The 21,720-nt window shown below is 33.1% G+C and overlaps 3 protein-coding genes across 3 annotated transcripts in view; 1 reads left to right on the forward strand and 2 right to left on the reverse strand.

Moving 5' to 3' along the window:
* The first annotated feature begins 6,895 nt into the window (after positions 1–6,895).
* LOC107016286 (G-type lectin S-receptor-like serine/threonine-protein kinase At5g35370) lies at positions 6,896–9,538 on the forward strand. The gene has a single exon (XM_015216780.2). It carries the CDS (start codon positions 6,896–6,898, stop codon positions 9,536–9,538), a length of 2,643 nt encoding a protein of 880 aa, XP_015072266.1.
* Positions 9,539–10,053: 515 nt separating this feature from the next.
* LOC107018345 (phosphatidylinositol 4-phosphate 5-kinase 1-like) lies at positions 10,054–14,716 on the reverse strand. The gene is made up of 8 exons (XM_015218809.2): positions 13,394–14,716; positions 13,125–13,289; positions 12,789–12,954; positions 12,502–12,612; positions 12,186–12,379; positions 11,987–12,105; positions 11,789–11,861; positions 10,054–10,819 (listed from the first exon to the last, which is right to left on the reverse strand). Exons 1-8 carry the CDS (start codon positions 14,533–14,535, stop codon positions 10,534–10,536), a joined length of 2,256 nt encoding a protein of 751 aa, XP_015074295.1. The 5' UTR covers positions 14,536–14,716; the 3' UTR covers positions 10,054–10,533.
* Positions 14,717–21,093: 6,377 nt separating this feature from the next.
* The window catches only part of LOC107016459, a 2,054-nt gene continuing 1,427 nt past the window's right edge, over positions 21,094–21,720 (reverse strand). The window contains exon 2 of the mRNA XM_015216923.1: positions 21,094–21,690. Within this exon, the coding sequence (XP_015072409.1) occupies positions 21,094–21,690 (597 nt within the window). The remainder of the gene's footprint in view (positions 21,691–21,720) is intronic.

Below are 21,720 nucleotides of genomic sequence, written 5' to 3' on the forward strand. Positions count from 1 at the left end.
TTTTTTTGAGTAAAATTAGATTAAAGTCTAACATTATCCAAGGATAATTTTTTAAAAAAATATGAATAAAATCTAAATAATAGCTTAAAAAGGACATTTGTGTAAAATCAGCCAGCTTGAAGTGCCAACTTGGGCTTCTCAATGAAATGGGCCTCTGTCTTTGTAATGTAAATGGGCCTGAAAATAGAGTAGAACATGGGCCTCTATCTCAATGAGATTGTTTTCTATTCTGAACAGAATCCACAGTTCCATACATAATGATATTTGTATTTTCATGGTTTTTTAAAATTAGTCCTGGACACGTGTTTCGTACGTGAGTTATGTGAAATATTACATACGGTATGTTAAGAAAATCACACGGCAATAAGTAACACAAACTATTCAACAAAAAAATATACAATTTGGAATATATAAACAATCAACCTATTGTTTTATAAAATATGTAACCCCTAGAATTAAAATAAACTTTTATATCACATAACATAGTTGAAAATGTAAGAATAATAGTGCACAAAGCCTTTCATTTTGTATCTACTCGATGAACTTTGCGAAATTCATGCTCCTAAAATAAATTACACTTGTTACTTATAGCGTAAAAAGAACCATTATCACGCAATACAGAAACTAGTATCAAAATTATTTTTCTAAATATATAACTATAAAGCCATGGCAATATACTGATATGAAAATTTTTTATACTCTATAAGAATATAGGCATAATAAAAATCAAGAAAAATAAATATGCACAACATTTAATCTTTTGTTGTGATAAATGTCAACTTTTATACCTCACTATTTAATTGAAAGACTTGTTTTACATATTTACATTTATATAGGGATACATGAAAGAACACAATAAATTATCACAAATTTAAACATTTAATTTTGGGGGTTGTAAATACAAAAGGAATGAAAACTATGAAGATTATTTAAAACATAGGTTATGAAACTGAAGAGGTGCGAATTATTGAAATGTCACCTTCTAATATAGAAAAATGATGAAAAATCCAAATAAAAAAAAGGCAAAACTTCGAGGCAATTCCCTAAATAGTCACTCAAGTTTAGAGAATTGCCTTGAAATATCATTATTATTTCATTTAGGACCAAAATATCACTATTTTCCTCCAAATATACTTGACACTTTAAAAGCATCACTCTCTCCTAGTTGGCATGACATGTAATTAAAGTTTTTTTTAATAATAGATTATTTTTAATTCATTAGACTCATTTAACTAAAATAATGATCATATTATTTTTAATTTTTTTTATTAATATATCAAGAATAAATATTCATACTTAAAATCCTTTATCATAATTAAATTTTTTAATTTTTTTATGTTAAGCAGAATACCTTTTTAAAACGTACTATAATCTCATCAATTTTGAATACTTATAAACACATACATTCAAATAAATATTGATATACAAATTACTCATGAACGCTAATTTACTTCGATTAATCATAAGTTGTATAATAAATCAATAACACTGAAGGTAAATTAATTATAATATATGATTATTTTTATATTTTGATTTATGTTTAATGAGATTTCACCGGTTCATATAACTATATATTATGATATATTTAGAGCCACAAATTTTAAATATACTTTTAATCAACAACTAATAGTATTATTCGTATTACTATACCTGAGTTCTAAATAAGCAAATATCGTTTATATATATATATATATATATATATTATTTTATTTTATTTTTTTTTCTTTCTTTCATTTATATGAAATTCTAAAACGTTATAGTTCTTATTACTTCTTTTTTTTTTTCACTTTATCCTCTTCTAACACTTACACTTGCGAATATGAATTGGTATAATCCAGTATACTCTCAATATATACAATACCAACAAAAAACATATATTATATAATTTCATAAATAAAGTTTAAAAAAGATATAATATACGTATAAAGTATCTTATTTCTTTTTTTACGAATAGAAAAGTGATTTCTATCAAGTTACTTTTGCAATTTTTATCTCTCTCTCTCTCAAATTTCGTATACCATCAAACAACAATATATCTGAACTAAAAATATCAGGAGCATATCTCAATATACTCTACAAATCGAGAGAGAAAATGTATATTTTTCTCTTTCAGGAGATTTTTTCTCAAAATCGTGCCTTGATGAGAATTCAATCCTTTCATGAATTATATGATTTTTTTTTCTCAAAAAATGAGAGGTCCTGGACAAATATTTTGAATGTAATTAAACAAAGAAAAAAACACTAAAAAAATCGAATTCGCTTTACAAATAATACTTCACACCAATAATATGTCACTTATCGAAAAGATGGCAAAAGGAATGTGTAATCATAGTTTTGATTTCAAATTCTGAATATAAAAAGTATGTAATTCTATATAATATAAATTTAAAATAATTAAACTTTAAAATATGAAAAAAAAAACGATTAAACCAAGGACTTGTAGAACACAAACTTGGATTTACAGCAAAACATTTGACCAAAAATACCTTTGTAATTAACTAATCTTGTCATGTGATTAAGTTTTTTTGTTAAATAAATGTGAAAGGAAAATAAAATATAATTTGAGCGTTGACATTTTTAAGCATTAAAATGATGCATGTAACTTTCAACCACTTTCATACGTCTTTTATAAATAAATTTATTTTCTAATTTATTACCCAAAAGACAAATGGTCTAACGTGAGGTTGTCACTACCCCACTGAAATTATATATTGAAATAAATAAAATTTCTCTTCGCGTTAAAAAAAAGTTCGATTTAAAATAAATGTATATGCAAGAGGGGTTATCATGTTTACGTAAATCTGAGCTTCCTCCTTAAAATTATATATAAGTGAAGTTAGAAATTTAAATCTATTAAAATCGGGTGACACACTCTAAGTGATTATTGATAGCACTCTATATATAAAAATTATAAAAATCTAAATATCAAAACGATCAAATTTATATCTTAAATTTTTTTTAATAATAATACACCTAACATCGTAATATTCTAAATACACCATAGCCCATATGGAAGTAGTGATTTGTATTATTCAAATAAAATTGTAAATCATTGTGTGAATTTAATAAGAATAATACTGCTGTCCAAAGTCATTGATAACAAAAAAGTTGGTAACATATGAAATTAGATTTGGTTAGTTTTTAGTTTTTTATACAGTTCATTTACATATAACAACTTGATCATTTAAAAAAAATAAAAAGATTACTTAATATATTAAAATTAAACTCATATTTGTATTATCCAATTTTATTTTTTTTGTTTTAATAAGGCAAGATTTATTGTTAAATCAATTGGCATCACTGGGGTTCGTATTTAGCAGTATAAAATACGTCATACTTGTTCATAACATTGACATCATCTAACTCAACAATATATAATTTTATTTTTATTTTTTACTCAGTGTCGAATATCTATCAGGTCGAAATACTGAATTTATGTAATACAAAGCTTATTTCTTATAAAGTGGAAAAAAAATTTTAAAAATATTTTACGTTTTTAACCTTTTAATATAAATTCTGATTCCGCACTAATCATATTTCAGTTATTCTTTTATTATTTTTAGTAGTAAATTGAAAAAAGCACAACTATCCACAACCTATGCCGGAAATTTTAGAGACATATATATATATATACAAAATTTCATCTGAGACCACTGGGTGCCGTGGCACCCCCACCTTGATACATAGATTCGCCCCTGCTTATACTTTAATAAGGCCCTATTATCCTTTCGAACTTATTTTAGAAATAATTTTCAATATCTTTTCGGCATACGTGGCACTATATTGTGGGTCGAGCGTGTTGACATTTTTTTCAAACTAGTGCCACATAAGCCGAAAAGAAATAGAAAATGATTTCAGGTTGATAATAAAATCTTAGTATAACATAAGTGTGTCTCTATAATTTGAGACATAAATTAAGGATACTTATCCATTTTCTCTAAATAAATTTAAAAGAGGATAATAAGAAGAGTAATAAGTACATGAAAAAAAAGTATTAAAAATATAGCATGTTACATTTTTTGGATGTATACTTAATATAGATTCATAGAACATGGATATTTTTTTAAAAAATGAATAAAGTATATTTATATACTTATTATGCCGATTTATATTAAGTTTGTTTATAAAAACAGGTACAATAAACTGTACCTGAACTTAATAATTGTAGTAATGATGGTGTAATATATATAATTAATAACAATAATTTATCTTATAGTTAAATTATTGTAACAGAACTAATAATAATAAATTCAAAATGCATAATAAATAAATAAGTTGTTGTAACTGCTTAGAGGATATCCCCTAAAATCATTATGATTTTTTTTTCAATTTTAGAAGGTATGACTATAATTTAATTATTTTAATTCTACCACTAAAAATACGATGAAATCATAAAGATCCCTCTATCATAATTAGATCAGTCACATACATAATATTAATAACTTTAATCAAAATCACATCAAAAAAATTTTCCTAAATATATACATATAATAGGATTCAATAGCATAAATAAACCCCACTTTTATCAATTGGAAATACATTTCATCCCATAATAATCAATAGTGTTACTCAAAAGGGAAAAGGGTCTGATATACCCCTCAACTTTGTCATTTGGAGCTGATATACCCTCATTATAAAAGTGGCTCATATATGCCTTTACCGTTATACAAACGGCTCACATATACCCCTGCCGTTACAAAATGGCTCACATATACCCTTCATTTAACGGAAGTTAAAAAATTAGTTTTAAATTTATATTTATTACTTCTAATTTTTTTTAAAAAATTATTTAGTGGTATATATGATTCTTCTATCAAAGTTTAAGGTATATTTTAATTTTCTTCATACATAAATTATTTTTTGACTTCTTTTATTATAATTATTTGAGTTTCTTATTCCTATTTTATTTTTTTCTTTTATTTTTTAGTTTAAAGAAAAAAAGATTTAACTATTTTTTTTGTGTGTATTGTAATTTAATTTCGTATTCGAAAAAAAAAATTTGGTCATCTACAATAAGTTTTACAAGAATATTAGTGAAACATAACTAAATTTGATTATCAAAATAATAATTATAAATTAGTCATTGAAACAAAAAAAAGTCAAAAAAAATATGTTTGACGAGGATCAAATTTACTCATATGGGACTATATTTTTTAGAAAAAAAATAAAAATTTAGATTAAATTTTTTTTTTTTTCATTTCCGTTAGAGGAAAAGGGTATATGTGAGCCATTTGTTTACAAGTAGGGGTATATATGAGCCACTTTCATAACAAGGGGTATATCAGCTCTAAATGACAAAGTTGAGGGGTATATCAGACCCTTTTCCCTACTCAAAATTAGTCTAACAATAAATTACATAAGCTTAAGACGAGTGAAGACTCTTTAAAACTCGTAAACTTTAAATATTAGATTTGTTTCTAACTAATAAGGAGAGGAATACAAATTATATTAGGGAAAATATATAAATATCCCCTAGATTATGACCGAAATTTCAGAGACACACCTTAACTAAACTAAGGTTCTATTAATCCCTGAATCTTTAATTTTTTTTTTGTAATTTTGTGTACATTTTGTCTTACGTGACACACTCCGTGATTCCATGCAATTGAGATGCGTGGAAGATATTTGGATGCCATGTAAGCCAAAAAGATACACAAAATTACCAGAAAAATAAGTTTATGGGGTAATAAGACCTTAGTTTAGTTAAGGGGTGTCTCTGAAATTTCGGTCATACTCCAGGAGATACTTATCCATTTTTCTGTTATACTATATTATGTAACGAGCTACGAATTGTGAGGCGAGTGATAAATCTTTAAAACTCATAAAATTTAAATGTTATTATTGATACAAATTTAAATTAGTCGATAGATAAAAAAAATTTTTATTATAGTTTGAATATAATATGCGCCGCCCTCAACTTGCATATTGTGTACATAAGTCAACAAGCACAAATACTCTAAAAAAAATTAAAATATTTAATTAAAAGAAGAGTCTCCATCTTCAACAACTATCTGTTTACTAACAATGACATAGTAATTGTGAACAAATCAACACAAAGAAAAAAGAACCATTTTTTTTTCAATTTCAATTATGGAAATTATAGTCATACCATTGAAGAAGCACAACCAAAAAGTTATGTTATGACTTTTTTGAGTTTGTCTTAAATCAAAATTTACAAACTCGAAAAAGATATTGTAAGTAGCAGAGTGACCTTGCTAGTACAATCCACTTGTATGTTAGGTGGTAGAGTAGCTTCCTATCGCGATCAACTGAAATTTAGCTCGTTGTTGCTCCAAAGAGAACATTTTGATATGTGTAGTCTTGCTGTCACGATCCACTGAGAGATATTCTTGATTTCCGTTACCAATTGAGATTCAAGTACTTAGTTGCTCCAATGAACAAAAAAACATTTTCGATAGAGTAATCTTTTTGTCAGAATCCATTGAGATATTTTGGTAATAGTGACCAATTGATGTTGCTCCAATTCCATTTGATATAGTAAGCCTTGCTACCAAGATCAACTGAGATTCAGTTTTTTGTTGCTCCGTTTCATTTTCTTGCTCTATGAACAAAAAATCATTTTGATAGAGTAATTTTGGTGTCAGGATCCGCTGAGATATCTTGGTTATTGTGACCAATTGAATATTCAACACTTTGTTGTTGCTCCAATTTCATTTTATATAGCTACCAAGATCAACTGAGATTCAGCTTTTTGTTGCTCTGATTCGTTTTGTGTTCTCATTTTTCAAGTAGGTAAAGTAGGTTGACTCGCTACTTTACGTACGGTGTATAAGAAGACGTAAAAGAGTAAGAAAATGCAACTTGGTATGGTATGCAAAAAGATTCTTGATTTCAAGAACTGATTTTTTTTCAAGTTTGCATTGTTGTTAAGAGGATGGGATCATCTTTCTTGCTATTCATTGTTACCCTTTTGTTATCTTGTTTTATTGTACACTCTGGTCCTCTTTCTCTTCAACCATTAACTCCAAATTTCACTGCTTCAAATTTCAAGTTCATTGATACTTCAGGATCATTCTTGTCATCACCAAATGGAACTTTTAAAGCAGCAATTACAAACACAAAACCCCAAGAAAGATCCTATTACTTTGTCATCGTTCACTCGGAATCACATGTAGTTGTTTGGTCAGCAAATCGCGATGTGCCTGTATCTGATTCAGGTGAGTTGCGCCTTTCTGTTGATGGCCTTACTCTTTTTGATGATTCAGGTGACACCGTTTGGTCTGCGAAGCGTAGTAGTACTAGTGGTTCTGTTACTTCAATGCAGCTTCTTGAATCAGGAAACTTGGTGTTGGTTGATGCTTTTAATAAGAGTGTGTGGGAAAGTTTTGATTCTCCGACAGATACAATCGTTGTAGGCCAACGATTGCCTGTTGGGAAATCGTTGGTTAGTTCAGTGAAAGAAGATGAACTTGGTAAAGGCAATTATGAACTTGTTGTGGTAGAGAATGATGCAATGTTACAATGGAATGAAAAGACTTATTGGAAGTTAAGTATGGAACCAAAGGCTTTTACTGATGCATATACTCCGGTGGAGTATATGATGATCAGTAGCAACGGGTTGTTCCTTTTAGGGGGGAATGGAACGGACAGAGTGATTCAGGTTAATTTGGATGAGCTGAAAGATCCTGATTTTAGGATTGCGAAATTGGAAGAGAATGGACATTTCAGTGTCAAACGATTTAGTAACGGAAATTGGATGTCTGAATTCGATAGTCCTATTGATAGTTGTCGTGTTGCTTTCACTTGCAAGAAGCTTGGAGTTTGTGATGAGGGGAGATGTTCTTGCCCACCGGGATTTCGTGTTAGTTCTGAGGTGAATGGTAGTTGTGCTCCAGTTGATAGAAATTTGGTAATGCCAGTTTCTTGTAATGCTTCTTTGAATATGAGTGTTACTGAATTGGGAAATCGTGTTTCGTACTTGAGGCTAGAGAATGGTTTGGACTATTTTGCTAATGATTTTATTGAACCTGTGAAGCGTGGTGTTAATGTATCTGCTTGTCAAGATCTTTGTTCTAAGAACTGTTCTTGCTTGAGTGTTTTTCATGATCAATCGTCGGGGTCATGTTATATGATTGAAAATTTTCTTGGATCGATTTTGAGGGGCTCGGATTCTGGTAATGGAAGAGGTAGATTGGGATACGTTAAGGTCATTTCTGAACCGTCATCATTTGATCCAAATGACAACTCAAGTGACAAGAGGTCAAGATTACCTGTTGTTGCTTTGGTTTTACTTCCTTCTTCTGGGCTTTTCCTGATCATTGTGATGATGGCTGGGATTATGTGGTTGATGAGAAGAAAAAGATTGATGCAGATTTCAGGGAAAGAGATTAGACGAACGGATTCTTCTTCATCTGCTGATCTTGATAACATTTCCATACTGGGGTTGCCTGTTAAATTTGATCATGAGGAGATTCGGGTAGCCACGGAGTGTTTTAGAAATCAAATTGGTACTGGTGGATTTGGAACAGTATATAAAGGTACTCTTTCTAATGGAGCTGTTGTTGCTGTCAAGAAGATGAATGCTCTCGGGGCTCACGGAAATAGGGAGTTTTGCACTGAAATCGCGATTATTGGGAGAGTTCACCATGTTAATTTGGTCAGTTTGAAAGGGTTTTGTGCACATAGGGGAGAAAGGTTTCTGGTGTATGAATATATGAATCGAGGCTCATTGGATCGGACCCTTTTTGGACACGGACCTGCCTTAGATTGGCATACCAGATATGAAATCGCACTTGGAACAGCACGTGGGCTTGCTTACCTGCATGGTGGTTGTGAGCAGAAGATCATACATTGTGATGTGAAGCCAGAGAACATACTCCTCCATGACAACCTGCAAGTAAAGATATCAGATTTCGGGCTTTCCAAGCTTCTTAATTCTGAGCAGTCTAGTTGGTTTACCACAATGAGAGGAACTCGAGGCTACTTAGCTCCCGAATGGCTGACTAGCTCAGCCATAACGGAGAAATCAGATGTCTACAGCTATGGAATGGTGCTACTAGAAATAGTACGAGGGAAGAAGAACTCCTCGTTTCAACCACCAAATGACACTACTTCTCAAAGTGAAAGTAGTGAAATGAATAGGCTTTCTCCATCGTCTCTTGCCTCAGCAAATCAGTCAATCTACTTCCCATTATTCGCGTTGGAAATGCATGAACAGAAAAAGTACCTGGAGCTTGTGGATCCTCGCGTTCTGGGGAATGTCAAAAGTGAGGAAGTCGAGAAGCTAGTACGTGTGGCTTTGTGTTGTTTGCATGAAGAGCCAACTCTGAGACCAACAATGGCCAATGTCGTTGGCATGTTAGAAGGCGTGTTTCCTTTGGCTACGCCACAGGTTCAATCACTCAATTTTCTGCGATTTTATGGTCGTAGATTCACTGAAGCATCAATGATCGGTGGGGATCAAGAGGTTAATGTGTTTGAGTTGCATCAACAAAACAGGAACCTTAGCAGTACTACTAGTAGCTCTTACAATTCCTTCTCTTATATGTCTTCACAGCAAGTTTCTGGTCCAAGATAGCACTAATCAAACGTTGCTCGAACACTCCAAAAATGTTGGCACAGTCGTGTCTGGTTTTCCAAAAATGCATAGCTTTGGAAAGATCCAACACACTTTTTGACAGTATTTTTGAAGAGTCCGAATGACACAGAGTAAATCTGCTTTTTTAGTTCAATATGTTAGTTATATTACTGTTTGGAAACTTTAGTTGTAATATGATGTTTGCACCTATTGTGTGAGGCAGTAGAAAAGAGTATAAATATAAGTTGTAATTTTTTCAATTCTTTTACATATGATACAAATTTAAGAGCAACTCTTTTATCTTTTAGTTACAGAAAAGTTGCTGGTTTTCACAGGGGAGTGTTTAGATGCTTATGAGTCTAAATCACTCATAAAGTTGTTCGGACTCTTCAAAAACGAAGCATTCAACATGAGATATCATAAGTTCACCTTCCGTTATACTTTAGGATCATTCATACCCTTCTAACGTACATGTAATAAATATGTAAAATAAATAGCCATAAACACAAAACAAATGATAGATAACACACTTCTTCAACTTCCCTTAATCTACAAGCCATTGCTAACACAAATCAAACAAGGAAACTAAGCTTTAAATTTCGTCGTGGAACACAGTAACTACAAATACTAACAAAAAAGATTTCCTTTACTGTACATTTGATCAAAATCTTCATGTTCACTCAACTCAACTAGAGAGTGACCAAAAGGATGGGGGAAAAGAGAGAAAAAAAATAAAAAATGATATACATAACTTACCTAGCTTGATCATCCTTGACATATATAGCAAGGGAGGGAAAGGGGATAAAATAAAATTGGGCATCAACAACTTCATCAGACCATTCATTCACACTTTACCAATGGCCAAGATCTTCACAAAAACCAGTCATCATATAATCAGTAAACAAGGGCGTTAACCGATTCAACTAATTCCAGTCTCGTCTTGTATCTCACTTGCCCGTCTCCATATGCTTATCTACATACTCTTCCCATGCTCCTTACCCTTCGTCTACTTTAAAGATTCTACTTATAAAATCCCGAAATCTTTTAGAGTAGAGCTTTGGGTCAACAGCAGATATAGAAGTGGGATCCACCTGAAATGACTTGTATGCATGTTCTAGTCTTTTGCTGATATCATAATCTTGAAGAATGTCAATGATGCCCAGGCAAAGGATAGCATTATTAGCCTCACAGCCACCCTGTTCAGAAGTTGACTCACTTCCACTCCTTGTCACACACATTGCCCTTGCAGGCACATTTGCAGCTGAACTTATAGGAGAGTTCCTGAGACAACACAAGAGCCATGTTGAAATTCTTAACATTCTTGCAATTTCCGAAAGAGGTTTTATTTGCATTGCTACTTCAAATTTGAAAAATAATGAATTCATAGGATATGATAAAATCCACATGCAAGGTGTTGATCATGGTTAAAAGATTAACTACACCATGGGATATAGAAATCAAACAACAACTTATTAACCACACAAATTCGCTGATAAAGGTAGAAAGTTTATGCAGAACAGCAGAAGCTACACAAGCAGCAGCTTATATTCAACGAGTGATCAATAAAGGTTCCAAACTTAGAAGTCTTTGCTATCATAACCAAGACCTTATGATATGTATATAGAGGATATTTGTATAACTTCTTTTCTCTTAAGAGATATTATTTGTATAACAAAATCCCAAGTTACCTTGATGCTTGGACAGTTCAAGCATCAAGTAGTTAAAAACTTGACACATTTATATACAAGCATCCACAGTTCAGCGGTTAAGGAACAAATGTCAATCTTAAAGGTTCTTTAATTATTCAAGGATCTTAAATAGGTGCACCATGATGAACAATGTATTTTAAGTACCAACATTTCACTTGTTGGATTCTGGTACTACGACCAAAAGTATGTTTGCATGTGCAAGAAAGAGAAGTAGATGAATGACTACAACAGTGCTTGAACGTATCTGTGTATCAAGCACATAGCGAGAATGGAGGCAAATTAAATAAAATTCCACATTGCTGAGGTAGGTCTCTGTAAGCATATTTCATATTTGTTCCTTAATGCTGGTCAAGCATGAAGAGAAGAATTAGAAACTACAGTTGAACACTTTTTGAAAATGAAGTGCTTTTTGGTATCAGAAGAGGACATGCCTACCCAGTGTTCAGATTTCCATACTATAGAATTTCTTATATTGATTGGAAAAGATTGAGATAACACCTTTAAAGTTGGGGAACCAAAGAAGAAAGCATACAGGGCATACCTTTTGTCAATGATCAGTCCCTTATCAGGACTTTCTGCATCACATAAGCAATAATCTTGAGCATCAGCTTTGCCTAACAGTATACAAGTGAGTATTTTCAGGAGTCATGTGACCAAGTTGCACAAAAAGTATATTATGAAGCAGAAAAAAGATGTAACAATTGCAATCTGGATGTAGAAAAGTTTGCAGAATTGTTACCAGAAGGTGACAAATTCATCTCGCCGTTGTTACTATAATTGCAGATATGAACACCAATCAAAAGACTGTAATCCATGATATTCTCAGCTTCCAGAAACTGACAATCTATATCAATTTGCCTGAGAACCACAAGAATAAAGTCAGATTCTATAAATATAAAGACAACAACAAAAGAAAATTGGACAAAGGTATTTATCACCTTATAAGCTCTTTATACCAAGATTGTCGCAATTGAAAGACAAAGTTGAGATCAAGGTCTTTAAGCGTCGTAGTCTCATCGGCCTCTCCTCCTGGCTTATCAGTTGTACGGCCATACGAGGATCCCTTTAAATCAAAACGCTTATGGATCACGCGTTCAGAGTAGAACAGGTTCCCCATAACAACAAAACGTGTCTGGTTTATACATTGAATAAGAGAATGTAAGAACTCCAAGGAAATGACTGCATGAGGAAACTATACATGATCTTCTTCAGAACTCCAGATATTATATAGCATTAAAGGGATTTCAAACATACCTTTTGACATCCAACCATTTTAACACAGTGTACACCAAAAAACTTTGTCACCAAGGAGCTTCGGTACTGACGAACATGCCGATAATAACTTTGAAGCATTCTAATGAACACCTGAGCAACATGGAAAATCAATAAAAGCAATCCTATTTTCTCAACCATCAATGTGTTGCTAAAGAGTAAAGCAAGAGTGTAAGTGATATATCGATCAGTGTGCCTCATTCAAATAACTACAGCTGTCTCTCTTCGTTCCTACCCTAAAAGATATTGAGCTGCTTGCAGTCACTGACCTTAACTTCCGACTTTTTCAAAGTTTTGATGATAAATCGGTCATCTTGAGTTAGATAGAAGTTGCTGCCACTTTTCCCAGGGGAAGACAGTTCCCTAAGTGCATCACTTCCACAGATAGCTAGCATGTATTCAGCTGGATCTATTCCAAACAACTCCCTAAGATTCCTAACAACATTAATGAAAAGGAGACAGCAATTAATATAATGTTGTACTTAGCTCAACCACATACCAGCAGTGCCAATATTGAAAACCAATAATGGCTAAACAATAACAACAATTCAATCTCTTCTACTACAAGATAGAAAAGACTGGATCTGGGATCCCACTAAACATACTTGAAAACCACGGGACAGTAGTCCTTCCATTTGAAGTCCACAACCTGATGGGGTGGTGTGGATTTGGAACCCTCAGGTGGAAACCTTGTCCAGAACTTCTCATTAGGATCAAAATCCCCATTCTTTGGTTCTCGGGTAATTGAGGCGTGCTTCTGAGTAGAATACCTGCATATGTGCATATACATGAATACATAACCAACTACATAAGGTTCTTAAAATGCAAAAAATATGAACTAAATGCTGAAGAGAGCAATAAGAGGCAGCTTTACCTAATACCTAGCTGAAGACTAAGCACCAAATCATAATTCTTATGTCCCTTGGTTATTAGTTGCCCCGGCTTCTTCATTTCCACAACTTCAGAGTGGCAAGGACTCTTCCGAAAATCCCCACTTTCATCTCCTTCGGAACTCTCACTCTCTTCATCATCATCATCATCATCATCCTCGTCCTCGTCATCATCATTCCTAGGAACAAACATAGAAGAAGCCTCCCTATTGTCAACAATGTCACAAGTAATATCTCCTGCTTCACCATCAGATTCCCATATGCAAATCCTCGGTAAATTAACATTCCTTTCGCGCACATTCATTGTCACAGAAGATCTCCTTAGAACCTGACCACCATTACCACCATTACCACCACCAGTACTAAATTCTTGTTTGGATGAATTACTATCACCCCATGAACCACTAGTATAACAAGTCCTACCATCAGGCCAACTAAAAACACCATTTCCTTTAGGCATCCCATTATCCCAATCCCCTTCATATCTTTTCCCATTTGCCCAAATCAAAACCCCTTTACCAAACATAACACCTTTTCTCCATTCTCCAATATACTCATTCCCATTTCCCCAAACATACCTCCCTTCCCCTTCTTGCAAATTCCACTTCCAAGAACCAACATACAAATCCCCATTAGCATATAACTTCTCCCCAAACCCATGTTTCCGATCTGCTGCCCACCAACCCCTATACGTATCCCCATCAGCTCCGATAAACGTACCATACCCATCCATTCTCCCATCCTTAAAATCTCCTTCATAAGTTGCCCCTGAAGGCCACGAAAACTTCCCTTTACCACTCGCCTTCCCTCTTCTCCACTCACCTTCATACATACACCCATCAGACCATAAATACTTCCCATTACCATGAGGCACTTTTCCCAAAAATGTCCCAGTATACAGATCTCCGTTCGGAAGCTGCCGGAGCTCAGCCATATCATCATTCGTCGGCGTAATGCGACGTGACCCAGCTTGTAATCTTGACCGATTAGCTGATGTACACAACGGAGGGATGATTATCACGTCCCCATCTTCTTCCGGACTAGTTTTCTTCGTCATGGTAGTACCAACAGCAACAGCAACAGTAGCAGCAGCAACAACACAAGGTTTTTTCACAGTTTCACGCATTTCCTTCTTCCTTTTTCAGCTCAACTCAACAGTACTCTGCTCGCCGGAGAGTCGGTACCGACGACATTGCCGGTGCCGGAGACTTTTATTAATGATTTTTTTTCTCTCTCTTTCTTACTTTTGCTTTTTTGAATTTTTTTTGGTGGTATTGTTGAGCACTCAGTATGTTTAACAGCTTTTTTAGAATTTTGTTGTCTGAAATATCTTTTGTTTTTATTTTTGTTTTATTTGCTTTTAATCAAGTTTTCTATATGTAATAACTAAAATAAAATATTACTCTAATTATCGTGAAGAAAAATAATTTTCAAAAGACTCTCATTTCAAGAGTCGTAAAAGTTTAAATTTCTTTTTTATATCAAATTCCTGTAGTACCATATATTTTCTCAAATTGATTTCGCATATCAGAATTGCATGATATCGTATGTGTTTTCAACGAATCTTTATATTTAATTATCGTCTATCTTTTTCCTATAACTCCTTATATGAATGACAATTTAATAAGGAAATTAATAAGAAAACATTAATAGTAAAATAGTGTGATAATTAAAGGTTAAAACACAATAAATAACATATTATAACAAGAAGCAAAGTAACTTTTAGGAATATATGTTTACTTCGTCAAATTTTAAGACTTTTTAATGAAATTTTAGCTCTATCATCAGTTATAATGTTGATCAAAATATGAGATTTTACGAAAAGTTGAAATAAGATTAATTATTTTTTCTCAGATAATTAATGAAAAGAATTATATCTTTACGAGTGTAATTAATTCTTTTTAAGAAATATATAAAAAAAAATAAAATAAATTCAACATTATTTTACGAATAAATCTTTATGAAATCTAAATTTTATTTTTAATTAAATTTCAATTTTAGCCTCCTCTAATATAAACGAGCTCATACAAACAAAATTAACATGTAAAACAGAAATACAATATATAATCTAAAAGGAGGGAGTAGGGATTATAAGAAACATTAAAATAAATAAAAAGAATAAACAAATAAATAACTTTTACATATTAAATAATAATACGTAATTATTAATAAATAAATTAATAAAGACGACGACTTCATCAGAATGTATGAGTGGGAGTGGGTGTGTAGAGAAATTAACGACGTGCACCCATTTCTCATGATTTTTTTTCTTATTAAAAAAACATAAATCTTTTATTAATTTATTTTGCTAGATTGTATCCTTTTTTTTTTTTAGGAAAACAGACAAATCATCGTAAAAAATTGGACGTGTATTAGCCATTTGAATTATTAATTAATGTCTCATTTTGATTATTTGATATCAACTACCTACTTTTTACTAGCATACACGTAACTGGCTAGCATTTGGTTATAGAATTTTTAAATATTCTTGATAAGTATTATTTAGGTGAAATTTCACAATGTATTTGTCAATAGTATTTAGGAGATATATTTCACATTTTTAGAAAAATATAATTTATACTCGTAAGTTTTTTTTTAAAAAAAAACTAACCATAAATTTGTGTTACAAGTCAACTGAATCTTTGTTGCAACATATAATAAGTAGTGTCCATGACACTAGAGCAATGTGGTAGTTTTGAATGAGTGCAACAAACATAATTTCATATATCGTGAAGTAAACAAAGCACATAACTTTGTTACCCTGAGCCGATTGTTCATCATTTTCGTCAATCACCATATCATCACTTTCATAGTCACTGACTATTTCATCAGTACTTAGGTGTTCACGCAAACAAACTATGTAATATAACGCAAACAACTACTACAGAAAGTGTTTTTGTAAAAGATAAAAATTTGGTGTAAAATTTTAATTTTCAAAAGATCCCAAATAATGAGATTTGACCAAAATACTAGAAAAAACTAATATTGAAAATTTGTGATATTTGTCAAATAATGACAAATTATATGAACAAACACTATTTGCCAAATTTTTTCACAAATATTATATGAAAAATCTATGACCAAACGAGCCCATAATTAGGTACTTGTAAGTTGTGTGTATTCGGAGTTGAAGATGAGTGGATAAATTATGATTATGTGGTCTTAATCTTCTTGATATGATGTAAGAAAATATTAAACGACGTTCCTTGTTCGGTTAATTGATTTTGTTTTATAAATTTAATTTTTGTAGGAAGATTAGAAGAAACAATGAAGGCAAAATGTGAAATTTTTTTTGAGTATTTTTTATTGAAGAAAGAGCAACTATTTATACTAATAAAAAATGACAGAAAATGTAAAATAATCTAAAGAGCTAACAAACTTCGCACACCTATACAAATTCTAGAAGAAACATCTAAGAAAAGAATCTTATGCTATGTATAAAAAATGATGAAATGTAATGGGCCACGAGTGTGTGGGCTTTCTTGATTGAGAATATTGATCTGAATGTTGAGTCTTGAACATTAGGCCGAATTTGACTGTATGATTTCTTGTGACCTGTTCCTCTTTACTCTTCAGATGAGACTTGAATTTAGCGACAACTTGGACATTTAAATTAGACCTAATTTTCATGATCATTCCAACCGCCCTACCCCCGAGTTGGAGGGGAGAGAAACGAGACCCAACTTGCCCCGAAGTTTATGATGCGATGGACCAGAGAGAGGTTTGGTCCATTGGATGAACATAAATATGGAGAGTTGGAGGAACTCTCAAATTATGAAGGAGACAATTGATCCAGGTTAACTCATCCACTATGGATTTACAACACTCCCCCTTGGATATCCATAGATTATGTGCCTCGTTAAAACCTTACTAGGAAAAACTCAATGTGAAAAAGCCTAGTGAAGGAAAAAGAGTACACATATCTCATAATACGCTTTGAATGTTGCCTCGTTAAAAACCTTACCAGGAAAACCCAACTTGGGACAAAACCATAGTTAAGGAAAAGAGTACAACGCGTATTTCGCTCCCCCTGATGAAAACTTTACTTGATATCTCGGAGACGGCGCATTCCAATCTTGTATCTCAACTTCTCAAACGTTGATGTTCGCAATGCCTTAGTGAATAAATCAGCAAGATTATCACTTGAATGAATTTGTTGAACTTCTATCTCACCATTTTGTTGAAGATCATGCGTGAAAAAGAACTTTGGTGAGATATGCTTTGTCCGGTCTCCTTTGATGTATCCTCCTTTCAATTGAGCTATACATGCAGCATTATCTTCGTACATTGTGGTTGGTATATTCTTTTTCAAAGAAAAACCACACATTTCCTGAATATGATGGGTCATTGATCTCAACCAGACGCACTCTCGACTTGCTTCATGGATGGCTATTATTTCTGCATGATTTGAAGAAGTGGCTACCAATGTTTGCTTCATTGATCGCCAAGATATTGCCGTGTCTCCACATGTAAACAAATAGCCTGTTTGTGATCGAGCTTTATGCGGATCTGATAAATACCCTGCATCTGCGTAACCAATCAGTTCTGATTTGGATTCATTGGAATAGAATAAACCCATGTCCATGGTCCCTCGAAGATATCGAAATATGTGTTTAACACCATTCCAATGTCTTTTTGTTGGGGGGAACTGAATCTTGCCAGTAGACTTACTGCAAAACAGATATCTGGTCGAGTATTGTTAGCAAGGTACATTAGTGCCCTGATCGCACTAAGATAAAGAGTTTCATCACCAAGAAGTTCTTCATCATTCTCTTGAGGTCGAAATGGATCTGTATTGATGTCAAGCGATCTTACCACCATTGAAGTACTCAATGGATGTGAGTTATCCATGTAAAAACGCTTTAGTATCTTTTCTGTGTACGTTGATTGATGAACAAGTATTCCATTTGACAAATTCTCAATCTGTAGGCCAAGACAAAATTTTGTCTTGCCGAGATCTTTCATTTCAAATTCTTTTTTCAGGCACTCAACAGTTTCTAAAAGCTCTTTATGAGTGCCAATGATGTTCAAGTCATCAACATACACAACTATTATTACAAATTCAGACCTCGACCGTTTAATGAAAATGCAGGAACAAATCGGGTCATTTTTGTACCCTTTCTTTAACAAATATTCACTCAGATGATTGTACCACATCCTTCCTGATTGTTTCAATCCATACAGAGATTTCTGAAGCTTTATTGAACAAGTTTCTCTTGAATCTTTGTATGCTTCAGGCACTTTGAATGCTTCAGGAATTTTCATGAAAATGTTGTGGTCCAATGAGCCATATAGATAGGCTGTGACAACGTCCATTAGACGCATTTCAAGTTTTTCATGAACTGCCAGATTTATGAGATATCTGAAGGTGATTGCATCTACCACTGGAGAATATGTCTCCATATAATCAATGCCAGGTCTTTGAGAAAAACCTTGAGCAACGAGTCGGGCCTTATATCTCATGACTTCACCTTTCTCATTTCTTTTTCGTACAAAAACCCATTTGTACCCCACTGGCTTGATACCTTCAGGTGTTCGGATTATCGGTCCAAAAACTTCACGTTTTTCTAGTGAAGCCAATTCAGCTTGAATTGCATCCTTCCATTTTGGCCAATCATTTCTCTGTCTACATTCGTGAACAGATTTTGGCTCAAAATCTTCATCTTGTTGCATTATTTCAATAGCAACATTATAGGCAAATATGTTGTCAATCACAACATTATTTCGGTTCCACAACTTTCTCGTCGAGACATAATTCATTGAAATTTCATTATTTTCAGAAGTTCGAACCTCCTCATCATCATGTGTTATCACTTGGGTCTCATCTTGAGAAATTTCTTTCAACCCATGATTATCTTGATCATTTATTCCTTTTCTCTTTCGAGGATTTTTATCCTTGGAACCAATTGGTCTACCACGCTTTAAATGTGGTCTAGACTCATTTGCCTTAACAATTTGTTCCGTCGGGATATCAACTCGAACTGGAGCATTAACAGCTGGAATATGCGATTTAGTAATCCTTGGAAGATTAGTAAATGCATCTGGTAGCTGATTTGCAATGTTCTGCAAATAAATTATTCTTTGAACTTCTTGCTCACATTGGTTTGTTCGAGGATCCAGATGAGATAGAGTTGATGAATTCCAATCTATCTCTTTTCCCAACGACTTATGTTCTCCCCCTAATGTTGGGTATACTGATTCATCAAAATGACAATCAGCAAATCTTGCCTTAAATAAATCTCCAGTCATAGGCTCCAAATATTTTATGATTGAAGGAGATTCATACCCAACATATATCCCCAACCTTCTTTGGGGCCCCATCTTTGTGCGTTGTGGTGGAGCAATTGGGACATACACCGCACATCCAAAAATTCTAAGATGGGAAATGTTTGGCTCTTGACCAAAAGTCAATTGTAATGGGGAGAATTCATGATAATTGGTCGGCCTTATGCGCATAAGTGCTGCTGCATGCAAAATAGCATGCCCCCACATAGACACAGATAACTTTGTTCTCATTAGTAATGGTCTAGCTATCAATTGCAGACGTTTAATCAATGATTCTGCTAGACCGTTTTGAGTGTGAACATGCGCAACTCGATGTTCAACTGTTATACCAGTAGACATACAACAATCATTAAATGCCTGAGATGTAAACTCACCAGCATTATCTAGATGGATTGTCTTTATTGTATAGTCAGGAAATTGTGCTTTCAATCTTATTATTTGAGCCAGCAATCTCGCAAAAGCCATGTTGCGAGTTGATAATAAACACACATGTGACCATCTTGTAGAAGCATCTATCAAGACCATATAATATTTAAAGGGTCCACATGCAGGTTGAATTGGTCCACATATATCACCCTGTATACGTTCCAGAAACGCAGGGGACTCAATTCCAACCTTAACTGTTGATGGTTTAATGATCAACTTTCCTTGAGAACAAGCAACATAAGAGAATTCCTTTGATTGAAGGATATTTGGGCTCTTTAAGGTGTGCCCATGTGAATTCTCAATGATTTTGCGCATCATATTAAATCCGGGATGGCCCAACCGGTCATGCCAAATGATAAAATCATTAAAATTAGTAAACCTTTTGTTTACTACGGCATGTGATTCAACTGTACTTATACTTGTATAGTACAACCCAGAAGAAAATGCAGGTAATTTTTCATGCACAATTTTCTTCTCTACATTAATTGTAGTAATGTAAAGGTATTCAACCTTTCCTTCATTAGCCGTCTCAACATGATAGCCATTTTGGCGAATAACTTTGAAACTTAATAAGTTTCTTTGAGACTTACTACAATATAATGCATTATCAATGCTTAATATTGTCCCTCCAGGTAGTAATAAGGTCGCTCTTCCAGAGCCCTCAATTAATTTTGTACTACCTGATATTGTGTTGACATATGCCATTTTCATAACCAAATTAGAAAAATATTTCTTTTCTTTTAATATTGTATGTGTTGTAGAACTATCAAGAAGGCATACATCTCCATTAATCATCTTGAATCCAACTGACAACTGGGGATTTCTATTAATTTTCATTAAAATAAAATACATTAAAAGAAGGAAGAAACAAAATTAACAACGAAAATTTAAATACTTCAATATGAATAACATAATAATTAAAAATACATAAGTAATATTAACAGACTTCATTCCCCAGCTAAAAGATCAAACATCAGTTTCGATCTCCAAAGAAGTCATCAACTTCCATATGAGTAATGTCACCAAGGCCATCAAAAACATCATCCTTTAAAGCCAAATTTGCTTCAACATCCTTATCATACTTCTGAGATGTTCCCGGCTTATCATCATCTTTAAGAGTCATATGTGACTCAGCTCGAGCATTGGAAGAGGAAGCACCACTTTTATTTCCTTTCTTTTTAAAGGAATTTTGATAGAGCCTTACAAAATGTTCATGTGTGCGACATTCATTCTTCCAATGGCCTTTCATGCCACAACGACGACAATTACTTTTTGAGGGGTTATTTTGAGAATTCATGTTGTTCTCCCTTTTATTATAACCACCACCTTGACGATTTGTGTATCGTCTTTTATCTTTGCCATGTCCCCGTGCATTATTATATCCCCGATGATCATCTCTTTTTACTTCAGATTGATCACGTGCTTCCACCACATTTGCCTCCGGTAATGGAGCAGCTCCAGTGGGACGAGCTTCATGATTTTTCATTAAAAGAGCATTATGTTGCCCAGCCACCAAAAGACATGAGATTAGTTCAGAATATTTCTGAAAACCCTTTTCACGATATTGCTGCTGCAATATCACATTTGAGGCATGGAAAGT

The sequence above is a fragment of the Solanum pennellii genome, chromosome 4 (genome assembly GCF_001406875.1).
Source record: "Solanum pennellii chromosome 4, SPENNV200".
NCBI classification, from domain to species: Eukaryota; Viridiplantae; Streptophyta; class Magnoliopsida; order Solanales; family Solanaceae; genus Solanum; species Solanum pennellii.

Coding starts and splice junctions, on each gene's coding strand:
- LOC107016286 (XM_015216780.2), top strand. CDS start 6,896: ATGGGATCATCTTTCTTGCTATTCATTGTTACCCTTTTGTTATCTTGT.
- LOC107018345 (XM_015218809.2), bottom strand. CDS start 14,535: ATGCGTGAAACTGTGAAAAAACCTTGTGTTGTTGCTGCTGCTACTGTT. Junction 12,613..12,788: donor TGAAAAAGTCGGAAGTTAAG/GTCAGTGACTGC, acceptor CATGTTGCTCAG/GTGTTCATTAGAATGCTTCA. Junction 12,380..12,501: donor AAATGGTTGGATGTCAAAAG/GTATGTTTGAAA, acceptor TGTATAAACCAG/ACACGTTTTGTTGTTATGGG.